This window comes from Bison bison, unplaced genomic scaffold, assembly GCF_000754665.1.
Source record: "Bison bison bison isolate TAMUID 2011002044 unplaced genomic scaffold, Bison_UMD1.0 scf7180017864518, whole genome shotgun sequence".
In the NCBI taxonomy this organism is placed as follows: domain Eukaryota; kingdom Metazoa; phylum Chordata; class Mammalia; order Artiodactyla; family Bovidae; genus Bison; species Bison bison.
Window position 1 is genome coordinate 7,713,032 of NW_011495071.1, and position 12,510 is coordinate 7,725,541.

Genomic DNA, 12,510 nt, shown 5'->3' on the forward strand with positions numbered 1-12,510 from the left:
GCCGCAGTTACTCTTTATCCAGGCCATCTGTTTGAAGAAATATCCACTTACTATATTTTCAAAGGTTGAATGTAGAAGAAAAAAAGAAAATGTGAATGAAAGGTAATAATGGACTTTAAATCTGATTTTTAGTTTCAAAACTGGGTACTGAAACTACTTTTTTAGACAGCATAAAAAGCAAAATGAGACAGGCATGAGAAGCATTTCAAGTTCATAAGTAAATTATACCAGGGTGGGTTTTTTTTTTTTTTTAGTATTGGGGGAAAAAAATCAAAGTTCATCATCTTTAAATACAAATAAACTGCTTTGAAATTCCAGTTTGTTAAAAGAAATAATATCCTCAGCCTAGTTGGTGAAAACAAAGTATCAAGCTGTATTAAAACAAAAAATAAATAAAAGAAAGAAAAAAATGTAATCTCTTCCAGTTCTCAGAGCTTTGTATAACACTAGAGAAAATTATCACAACTTAGGGTTGATTTTTTTTCATTAGCCCTCAATTTTTAAATTGTAATATACTACTTCAGAATCCTTCCATTTAACTGCTTAAAGATTCCAGTCTACAAATGAGCATAGATTTTGCTCTGTTGTTGTAAATAATTGAATTGGAAGTGGGGAATACAGTAATCTAAACAGTCATTCACTGCTCGTGAAAAATCAGAGCACAGAAAAAAGGTGACAAGCATTTCACCTTAGCAGATCACTTAGCAGAGCACAGAAAAAAAGTAACAAGCATTTCATCCTGAGGTGGCATTTGTCAATCTATTAGCATTTATATCACCTTCCCTATTTACTCTGTGGTTTTGGCTTGTGCTGCTGTAAACCTTGGGTCAACTGGCCAAAAACAAACAAAAACAAAACCCTGCCATCTAGGGTATTGAAAGAAATTCAATAAAATAAGATGTGTCTCATACTTAAGGAGAGCCATAAAAATCAAACTGTTCTTTAGCAGTTTGAGTTTAGGATTTTCTGTTAATTAATCAAAACTCTTGAAAGAATTAGCTCACCTTTTAATCAAGCATGTGAGAAGGAAAGAATAAACATGTTAACTTTAGTAGCTAAAACGCTGCTCTAAAGAAATTAATATATCAAAGTAAACATAACAGACAGTTTGGTTTTTATCTCATTTGAGGCCAGTATATGTGAATATAAATCATAATCCACAAGGAGTGTTTAAGGGCAAAAATATAGCTTCTTAGTATATAAAACCTAGTGAGCATTTGAAAAATATTTGCACTCTGAAATTAAATAAAACCTTAGTAACAGAGCTGTTTGTGAGTCTGGTGGTATTTGCTCAAGAAGGGCCCTATGCTGGCTCCAGAGGAACGTTGCTGGTCTAGGTGGTTATATACTGCAGCACTGGTTGGAAGGTAGGTCACAACCGAAAAAGCCAAAGAAAAGCTTCCATTAACTCCAGCTTATCTTAGGGTTCTTGTTCTGGGAAATCTTCAGCTTCCTGAAATACAAAGCAGAAGTTTAAATGGATAATGCATTTGGCAAGAGTGCAATAGGAATACCTGACGTGAATATATATATATTCAGATCAGATCAGTCCCTCAGTCTGTCCGACTCTTTGCGACCCCACGAATCGAAGCACGCCAGGCCTCTCTGTCCATCACCAACTCCCAGAGTTCACTGAGACTCACGTCCACCGAGTTATATTACTAGATCTATTTCCCATTGTGAAGAAAAATATTCTTAAGTATATTTGTCCTCTCCTAATTTAACTTTTAAAAAAATTTCCTGATCTTTATTACATAGTTCTCAGGGTCAGTGTCCTTAATTCATAATCCCTGCCTCGCATAGACCCTTGGATGATCCATAGCTGCTTACTCACATATATACATTCTCTCTCTGTCTCCCCCCAACCCCTTTATAATAAAGAAAATCAAATATACAGAAAAACAAAGAAGTCAGTATGTGGAATACACTCTCACTTAATTGTATAGCTATAAATTGTACCTGCTAAATAACATATGGGGGGGCCTAGAGTTTTTAAAACAAATTTCTGACATTTTACCCCCAAGTACTCCAATATGCATTTTTAAAATATGTATGTCTGCCTGTGTAAGCACAATATCTTTATTATACCTAATAAAAATTAATGATAATGCTCTAATATTATCCATATTGACATTTTTCATATTAAGACTTTCCCAATTGTACCCCCAACTCTTTTTACAACTAGTTCATTCAAACTAGTATCCATCCAGTCAAAAGTCATACACTGCACTTGATTATATCACTCCCTTAAATTTCTTTTAATCTTAAACATCCTCTGTCTTTATTTTCCATGCCCCTGACTTAGAAAATCTGCTTGATTTTAAAAATAGCCCTTGGTAAAAATTTCTGTGATACCAAATTTTTTTCCTAGGTTTACAATAGAATCATTTTTCTCCATACTGTTTTTATAAATTCTTGTGAACTTTCCCTGGAGCTTTAGGCTGTAAAATTGTGGCTCTTTTTGCAAATGATAATAGTGGGCTGACTTCAGGGAATAGAAATTATAATCGTATTAAAATAAATCAACCTACCTTTTAAGCCTAATAAACCTAAAAACTGGAAAAACAAAATTACACACACTAAAATTAGGTTCATAGTCCCAAAAACTAAATGAGAGGAGTTGAAATCAGTTCCAAAGAATACAAAAGTTCTCTTGTCAAAATGTCAAGCATATCTATTGAGTCACTCTCTGAACTGCCATGATTAGTTTACAAGAAAAGAAAAGAGCAAATATTAATTCTTTCATTTAAAAAAATTTACTTACATATTGCAAGTTAATTTATTATTCTTGGAAGTGGTAAATATAACCCCAAAGTTTCAAATAATCATAGAATTCTCAGCTTTAATGATAGGGGGTTCTAACTTTCTAGTCCTTTGCACAAAACACACTCAAAGGGGAAGCCATCCATAACACAAGAAAAGACTTATCTCTCTGCCCAGCTCCTCTCATTTCATACAGGAAACACCGAACAATCATATCATCTAGGAGATCTACAGTAGAGATGAGACGTGCAAGTAAGCTAAGGAAAGAAATCAACCCAATTGTGAAACTTACCATGTAGACTGTTAGTCTGTGTATTCTAAAGAAACAGAAGCCTTTTTTTCCTGGTTGAGCTTTTCTTCTTCTTTTCTGTAACATAGAAGCAGAAACCAATGTCAATAGAACAAGACAAGGAACAAGGGAGGCAAATCTGTATACAAAGTTTCAGGTTAGATATATTCCCCCAAAATCTTACACAAAAATTTGTGTAAGAACTATATGTACCTGGGAGTAGATCGCGCTTACAGAGCACTAAACCACTAGTACTGTCTAACTAATAATACCCATGCCTCCACATGACCCTGGGTATGTGGATTTAGACACTTTTCAGAATATTGCTAGAGGGAAGTTATCACTTGGGAACGCCAGGTATTTAAAACAGATACTTTAGCATTCTAATTCTACTTCTTACTCAAAAAAGAAAAAAGCATAAAATTAAAACCAAAACAAAGGCAAAAAAAGACTGATCTAGAAATGTTTATCAATTGTATTCTATTCAAATCAGCTCAGAGTTGGATTCATTAAGCTCCTTAAAAATCAGTTCTGTTTACTATAGTAAATATTTCTTGAGGGAAAGAAACAAATGATGCTGGGACAGCTGAAAAAAATTACAACTGTGAGAGAATGAATTTGGACTCCTCCTTCACACCATATATAAGAATTATTGAAAATGAATCAAAAAATAATAATAAAGAATCAAAGGCCTAAATGTAAGAACTGAACTGTAAAACTCTTAGAAGAAAACAGGCATAAATCTTTTTGACCTTGGATTAAACCATGGTTTCTTAGTATGACACCAACACAAGCAACAAAAGAAAAAAGATAAACTGGAATTCTTCACAATTTAAAACTTTTGTGCTGCAAAGGACATCAGTCACAATAATGGAAAGGCAACCCACAGAGTGAGAGAAAATAATTGCAAATCCTTTATCTAATAAGGTGCTTTTGTATACTCCAAAATATATAAGGACCTTAAAAAAAAAAAAAAAGAAATACCCTAACTTGGAAATGGTTTCACATATTCAAAAATTCAAATATTTAACATATTTGAGTAATATCTTTCCAAATTAGATATTAAAATAGCCAATAAACACATGGAAAGATGCCCAGCATCATTAGTCGTTAGAAAAATACAAATCAAAACCTTAATGAGATACCACTTCACACACACTTAGATGGCTGTAATCAAAAGGACAGACAATACAAGTGGTGTTGAGGATGCAGACAAACTGGACCCCTCATACGTTGCTGGCGGGAATATGAAAAGGTGCAGCTGTTTTGGAAAACAGTCCAGCAATTCCTCAAGAAGGTAATGTAGAGTTACTATACATCCCAGTAATTCCACTCCTATTTATATACTCCAGAAAATTGGAAAACATATGCCTACACAGAAACTTGTAGATGAATATTCATAGTAGCATTAATCCTAATATGTCAAAAAGTGGGGAAATTTTAAATGTCCGTCAATTGAATCAAATAACAAAATGTGGGGACTAACCTAGTGGCTCAGTGGTTAAGAATTTTCCTTCCAATGAAGGGGACGTGGGTTCTGGTTGGGGAACTAAGATGCCCCATGCCCTGGGGCAACTAAGCCTATGTGCCCTCCAACTAGAGAAGCCTTTCATGCTGTGAGGAAAGTTCCTATGTGCCACAACTAATACCTGATGCAGCCAAGTAAATTAAAAAATAAATACTTTTTTAAAATGTGGTATATGTATATGATGGAATATAATGCAGCCACAAAAAGGAATGACATACTATAACATGGTTTAACCTTGAAAGCATTATACTAAGTCAATGAAGCCAGACATAAAAGGTCACATATTTTTTTAAATAATAAAAATTTTTTCAAATTAAAAAAATATAATTTTTTTAAAAAGGTCACATGTTATATGATTCTCTTTACATGAAATGTCCAGAACAGGCAAATCCATACAGACAGAAAGCAGATTGATTAGTAGCTGTCAGGGGCAGGGTGGGAGAGGAAGATAGGGAGTGATAGCTAAAAGGTATGGAATTTCTTTTGGAGGTGATGAAAATGTTCTGGAATTAGCGGTAATGGTTACACAACTTTGTGAACATTAAATAATGAATTTTATTATATGTAAATTTTATCTAAAAAAAAAATATATATATATATATAGTGTACCTTACATCAGCATGGCTGACTTTCCTAGGCACTGATTCAGAGGCCCTGCTGACAGCCCAGTGGTTCTTAGAAATGTATGCTTTACATTAAAAGGAAGGAATATCCTAGAAAAGCTTTACATAAGCAAATTTTTGTATATCAAATCCTACATAGTAAAGAAAGACTATGATGAAATCATCCCTAACATTAAGAAACTAAACACCCCAGAGGAAACAAACTTACAGCTACCAAGGGTGAAAGGGTGGGGGAGGGGTAAATTAGGAGTTTGGAACTAACATATACACACTATAATACATAAAATAGTGAACCAACAAGGACCTACTGTATAGCAAAGGGAAATATACTCGATATTTTGTAATAACCTATAAGGGAATTGAGCCTGAAAAAGAATATATATATATATGTGTGTGTGTGTATGTAAATAATTGAATCACTTTATTGTACACCTGACTCGATGGACGTGAGTCTCAGTGAACTCCAGGAGTTGGTGATGGACAGGGAGGCCTGGTGTGCTGCGATTCATGGGGTCGCAAAGAGTCGGACACGACTGAGCGACTGAACTGATCTGATCTGATTGTAAACCTGAAACTAATACAGCAGTGTAAATCAACTGTATTTTGATACAGAAAAAGCTAAAGTTACTAATTCACACCCTTATTTATCCATCCTGTGAATTTGAATTCTGTATGAGATTTACCCAAAAGAAAGGACATGTGTTCAAGAATGATTTAGCCCCGCTATAAAATACCAAGAGTTGCCATAAAACAGTGTTCGAAGAAGACTTCTCCAGAACTGCCCAGCCTTACGATTTTATCTCCACCACTCTATGCGCTCTTTCAGCCCGTCGCTTTTTCCGGAAATGCTGGAAGAGGACCACCACAATTACTATTATGACCATCAGTGCACAGGCGGAGCCAATGGCCAGAGCCAGGAAGTGGATCTCAGAGAAGCGTACTGTAAGGAGAAAAGATCAAGTTGGGATTCTGAAAAGAGGAGGACTGTGATGAAATCTAAAGATATAATAGGGGTGTGTTTTCATCCTTAAATGAAATATTCCTTTCTACTATATTAACTGTGTAAACTCTGGTAGCAATAGGAAAGCCATACACACTACGGGATTTTCCAGGCAAGAGTACTGGAGTGGGGTGCCATTGCCTTCTCCCACAGACTACTTTAGTGGTTCTCAAACTATGGTCCTAGGAGAAGCAGCTACAGAATGACTTGAGAAGCAGCTACAGAATGACTTGAGAACTTCAAAAGGCAAGTTCCATCAGGCCCCACCCCAGATCTACCCAATTACAGGTGGGGCCCAGCAACGTGTTCTAACTTGTCCTCCAGGTGATTCTGTTGCATGCAAAAAATTTGGGAATCACTGGGGCAGGTAACCTAGCTAATGGGGTAAGGTTATTGCTGACCTAATCAAATCCAGTGTTTATTTCTCCCTGAATCCTTCTCACCTCTGTCATTCAGTCAGTCATTTATTCAGGTTTATTAAGAGTTTATTATGTCCTAGCACTTTGGTGGAAATACAAAGCCAGAAAAGACATTACCTTCAAGGAACTGATGCCCACAGGAAAGAAAGGCAAGTAACTGTACTCTAGTGGATCAATGAGGTAAGAAAGAACCCAGAGGGAAGGGTCCCTAAACAAGGTTAGAGACTGTGAAGTCTGGGTCTCTTGATTTTGAGCTTGATTTCTGATTTAAATTTCAAAAAACCTAGAGCTAGAAAGGACATTAGCGAATATCTAGCCCAGGGGTTCCCCAGCCTCAAGTCTGTAAAGGAAGAGGGCGGGGAAGGTGGGATGAAGGAGAACAAACCCACGAAATCCATGTCAGATTGTGTGCCTTAAGGTAAACAGGGGTTAGGGGTTAGGCTTTCATTTGGTCCTCAGAGGAGTCATCCCAGTATGTTTAAGACCCGTGGGTTCTTATCTACCTGTTCATTTTGCAAAGAAGAAACTGAGATCCAAAGACATTACATTACTTCTTTCAAAACTCAAATGACTTCTCCAAAGTCACACAGCTCTCTGTTGATAGGGCCTTGAAGGATGATGCTAGGACTAAAAGGATTTCATACCATTTTATAGGCTTTTATGTTTTGGATAGTAACGTATTGGTTAAGAGAATACACCAATGACAGCTAGGTTAAAATACCAGCTCCTATGTGACTTGGGTAGTTAACTTCTTTGAGCCTCAGTTTCTTCAATGTATAAAGTAGAGATAACAATACTCATTTCTTGAGTTCTTATAAAAAAATAAAATTGCTTATGTAAATTGTTCCACGCTGTGCCTGCACATAATACTTTCAATATATGTTAGCTATTATAGTTTTCAGTACAATTTAGACTTTGGGGATTTTTACTTTTATTATGTCATTTTATCCTCATCATAATCTTAGCTCTATTATTCTCACTTTACAGAAGAAAAAAATTTATTTACAGCTGATAAACTGTAGCAGTGACTCAGACCCAAATTTACAACTGTTAAGTTTTGTGGTCTTTACTTTTTGTTATCTGGCAGTTTTCTAGGTTGTCCTTTCTAGGCCTGCAGGCAATACAGTGCATTAGATGGAGCACAGTTTTGGAGATAGAGATGCTTGGGTCTGAGTTCTGAGTGACTCCATTTATCTGCTCCATGACTTTGGACAAGTGACTTAACCTGTATGAGCATTGGTTTCCTCATTAGTAAGATGGGGGGAGGGGAGCACTAAGAGCACAGTGGATTGATGTGTGTAAAGATTAGACCGAGGATGCTGTGGCTGGACGGCATCGCCAACTCAACGGACATGAGCTTGAGCAAACCCCGGGAGATGGTGAAGGACAGGGAAGCCTGGCACGCTGCAATACATGGGGTCACTGCAGTCCATGGGGTCGCAAAGAGTTGGACATGACTTAGCACTGAACAACAACAAAGATTAGATGCGTTACATAAATCTCCTTGCATGTGGGAAGGGCTCAATAAACAATAGCTACCATTATTGGTAGCTACTTCCAACAGTGAGTGTGAGAATTAAATGAGATGGTACATGTCAAGCACTTTGGACAGTGAGTAGGTACTCAATAGTATCTTGTGACTAAGTGAGTGGATGAATGGACTTATTGTTAGCCTTTTATCAGAGCATTGCTTCCTCTCCCTTTCACGATCTCAATGCCATTTTTGTAACCGATTCCCTAGGTCCCTTTGCCTTATTTTCTGTTTCTTTCCACAGCCAAACAAAGCCCTTCTCTTTTTACCCCAGGACTCTTCACTCTTCCTCTGCAATCTCCAGAACCAAAGAGTTGGTCCTCCTCTCTTACTCTTTCAGCCATCACAAAACTTTGCCCCTCTATTTTCTACAAGCTCTCATACTTTCCAAAAACAACTTGTCTCTGCATCACCTACCGGTCTGCACGACGCTGAGCTGGATCTCCCCAATCAGCCCATCAACGTCAGGCGGGTTCTTCACCTGACAGGTGTATGTCCCGTTGTCATCAAACTGCAGCTTCCAGAGGAGGATGGAGACGTCATACCGCTCGGGGTTCCCATCCCAGGCCACTCGGTCCTTGAAGCGCCCACTCATGGGCTTGAAGGGATCCACATGGTAGTAGAAAACCTAGAGAGGAGCCACGACCAGAGGTGTTACTCTGCGCCTGGGCAGGGAGACGGACGCCAGGAGCAGACAAGAGACACCGGGGCGTCCCCGGCAGCCCAGGGGTTGAGACTTCACCTTCCAGTGCACGGGGTGTGGGTTTGATCCCTTGTTCCCACGTGCCTCGTGGCCAAAATACCAAAACAATAAGGCAGAAACAGTATTGGAGCCATCCAATAAAGACTTTTTAAATGGTCCACATCAAAAAAAAGTCTTCAAAAGAGAAGCACCAGCAAGCCTGACTGTCCGGTCTGCAGCTCTCCTGCAACAACCTCTTGCTTTCCCCTCCACCAGCCTCTCAGTTCTGTCTCTGTGCCAAGAATCGTTCCCCAGCTGTACCCTGTGCTTATGGCCAAGAAAAATACAAAAGGGCCAGGAGAAATGGACTGGCTTATTTTTCTAATCAAGGGCCCCAAACTTACAAACTGCTCAGGGCCCCCATCTCGAGGACGGAAATTCCAGGTCACCGTGAGAGCATCACCCACTGGGGCAAAGCTGGAGAAAGTGCATTTTAACCGAACATCTGTCCCATTGACAGCCTCCAGCACGCGGGGAGTGTAAATTTCCACAGCTGCTGTTGGCCAAAGAGCTGCAATGGAAAAAAGGCAATGAAGGGTTAACAGGAGATGTGTCTTAAGAGAATTTCTGCTGACACTACCAAAATAAAGGTCTGAGTAGGGTGTTCTTGCCTGGAGAATCCCAGGGACGGCGGGGCCTGGTGGGCTGCTGTCTATGGGGTCACACAGAGTCGGACACAACTGAAGCGACTTAGCAGCAGCAGCAGCAGGGCATCCAACAGATGTGAGATGCCCCAGCTCTCACTCAAACTCAGCTTCACCCACCACGTTTTCCTACCTACATGTAACCTTGACCCTCCCATTCCTTTAACAACTAAAAATAGCACACAGTAAACTTTACTTAGCAGTCACACTTTGTCTAAAACACGATACCCTAGCCTCATGGTACACACTTCAAAACTGCTCTAACAAACTATAAACATTGGCAAATAAGATTGAAGGCAGAAACAAAAAAAAATTAAAACTAATCAGAACATGAATTAGACCTCTGTTCAGATTAACCATAATACGTTATATGTATAATGGTCCCCTAGCAGTAAGTTTTCCAGAAAGGGTCCTTGTTAAGTGAATTTCCTACTATTCCTAGTCTTCTGGAAAAAAACGGAATTAATCAGCCCCAGACAGTTTAGCTTGCTTGTACGGCTGGAACCTTTATACCATGTAGCGTTTTTTTAGCATGATATTTACATTTAGTATGTGCATGTTGGGGCAGTTAGCAAGCCACAGTGGGTCTCTCTCCTTAACCATCTCCGCTTTCCCAGTGCTGTCCAGAGTCTGACAAGACCCACACACAGAAATCCAAGAGCCGGGTTCTGCCTGTAGTGGGAGGTGGAGAGCAGCCACCAAAAAATGGAGTGTAATCTGAGATTAGAAAACCCTCTCTGTGCCCCAGTCACTGGCAACCAGAACGCACCTAAACCTGTTTTTCCAAATGCAGTTCCCCCAAAACAACCCCCACTTCAGTTTCATTAAAGTCAACACTAAAGCAAAATATAACTGTGGCTCAGGCTCCAGTAAAAGACTCGCAACTTCTGGGACAATGAGCTAACTTTATAGGATAGGCAGTGGAGGAAATGCTCAGAGAAGCTCGTGAGCTCTTACCTGTGAGCTGTAAGCCAAGGAGAAAAAGCACAGCACGCGTAGGGCTCTTGCCATACATGAGGGAAACCCAGCCCTGGCCCCAGAGACCAGACCGGGCAGACCAAGAGCGCCAGCACCCTACCAAGGCCACTCCTGGCGGAGAGAGCGCCTCGGCGTTTTTCCGGAGAAAGGAGTCTGTCGCCTCACCTGTGGGAACCTGAGCACCCGTGCCTGTGAGTCATTCCTGCTCTGCCGGTGCACTTTGCTGGAATGAAAGGTGGGGCTTCAGCTCCCAACACCCTCCTCCCCTCCTTCCTTGCCTCCCTTCCACCCTCCGCGCTACAGGCACGTCTACACAAAGTCCCAGACGCTGCAGATCTGTCTTTTCAGCTCATCTGGACCCTGGCCTCTGGATGGCCTCAGAAACAGCCAGAGGAGGTGGTGCCTGTCTGAAAGGTCCCAGACTGCTGGGTCTGGCCCACACGCACACATTTTATTTTTTTTTAAATGTGTGCGTGTGGGCCAGGTTTTAAGCTTGCCTAAGAAGTGAATGTTGAACTTACCTGCAGTGATTTCACTTATCAAAGCACCGCCCTCAGGCCACAGTAGCCTGAACTGGATTACCACCTCCAAAATAATCAGAATTCCTTAGGACCCTCTGTATTCAAAAAGTCCTAGAGTTTGTATACTTGATTTTAACCAAATGTTACCACAAGGATCCCTGCGCTTTTTCTAGCTGGTAGATTTCCCCTGAAAACCCTCTTCCCCCTCCACCCCACCCCCGTCTAAAACAGACTGACCAAAATAAATCTCAGACTTTAATGACCCTTTATGTTTAAAGGATGTAAAGAGGAATCGTGTGGTATCTCAAGACACTTTGCAAAGCGCTTTTATTGACACGACACTTCCCTGAAAAGTGTTCCCATTTCACCAGTGAAGACAGACACTAAAAACCCAGAGGTGATTTATTCGCACACCCAATAGGTAGCAGAACTGGAACTTTTTTTTACTTTTTTTTTTTTTGGCCACACAGCATGTGAGATCTTAGTTCCCCAGGGATCGAACCCATGCCCCCCTGCAGTGGAAGTGTATGCCTGTTAACCACTCGACTGCCAGGGGAGTTCTCTTTTTTGCCCTAGTCTAGTGCTCTTTCCACAAAAATCATAGCTCATGTGAGCAATCAGACAGAGGATCCTCAAGAAAAGCTTTTCCTAATAATTTTTTTGTACTTCAGGTTTTATTTGCCATTTTGGGGGCAGTCAACTGTCTGAGAAATCTGAAGAGCTGAAGATTTGAAGTGAGACAAGGTGTCTCCTTGTCTGTAAGGATGAGGGGTAATTGTTACAAATTAGTGAAGCTGTATGGAAACTCAGTAGAAGGAGGATGAAAGTTACCCATGCAATTAAGAAGTAATCTCTTACTGCCCTAGGTCCAGGGTTTAATCCCTGAGTGGGGAACTAAGATCCCACAATCCACGTGGCACAGCCAAAAAGAAGCAGGTTTGACCAGTAATCCAACCCAGAACAGAAGAAATGAATTGCTATCCCTGGATTAGCGATCTAGAAACTCTTAAGTGATTCATAAAATCTCCCAGTGAAACCGCAAAACAAAGAAGTTTCTAGGACCGAGAGGAAGGGGCAAGCTGACTAGAAAAAATAAAACAGCATAAAGAGGGAAGCAAAGAGAAAATTCCACCGAAAGAGGCAGGTTACAGAAGAAAAAAGCAAAAGAGAGAAAAGCAGCAGGAGAAAGATGTGTCATAAAAAAAAAGTTAACAACAACCAAAATAGCCCCCATCAGAACTGAGAAATCAGGGGCTCCACACATGAAGAGGCGTGGTATCCCAGCCTGAGTGTCTTGGGAAGAGTGTTCCTGAACACAGGATGTTTGGCTCCTTTGTCAGCCTCTAGGTCAAATCACACACACACAGTCAGCAGTCAACCTCAAATCAGAATGCTGGGGAAACATTTTAAATGGTGATAGAATAAAAGAGCCTTTCTGGCATGCAGGTCCAAGAGGTTCAGCTCCAGGAGCC

General features: G+C 40.0%; 1 protein-coding gene across 1 annotated transcript; it reads right to left on the minus strand.

Moving 5' to 3' along the window:
* Positions 1–235: 235 nt before the first annotated feature.
* Positions 236–10,921, minus strand: MPZL2 (myelin protein zero-like 2). Its single transcript, XM_010830414.1, has 6 exons — positions 10,497–10,921; positions 9,240–9,406; positions 8,571–8,781; positions 5,996–6,143; positions 3,056–3,130; positions 236–1,453 (listed from the first exon to the last, which is right to left on the minus strand). The coding sequence occupies exons 1-5, from the start codon at positions 10,552–10,554 to the stop codon at positions 3,067–3,069; spliced, it is 648 nt and encodes a 215-aa protein (XP_010828716.1). The 5' UTR covers positions 10,555–10,921; the 3' UTR covers positions 236–1,453; positions 3,056–3,066.
* Positions 10,922–12,510: the final 1,589 nt, after the last annotated feature.

What these genes read in the sequence shown, in the direction of transcription:
- MPZL2 (XM_010830414.1), bottom strand. Translation starts at nt 10,554, where the DNA reads ATGTATGGCAAGAGCCCTACGCGTGCTGTGCTTTTTCTCCTTGGCTTA. An exon ending in ATGGGGGCCCTGAGCAGTTT is followed by an intron (nt 8,782 to 9,239) that starts GTAAGTTTGGGG and finishes GCTCCTCTCTAG; the next exon opens with GTTTTCTACTACCATGTGGA. An exon ending in AGAGTGGTGGAGATAAAATC is followed by an intron (nt 3,131 to 5,995) that starts GTAAGGCTGGGC and finishes TCTATGTTACAG; the next exon opens with AAAAGAAGAAGAAAAGCTCA.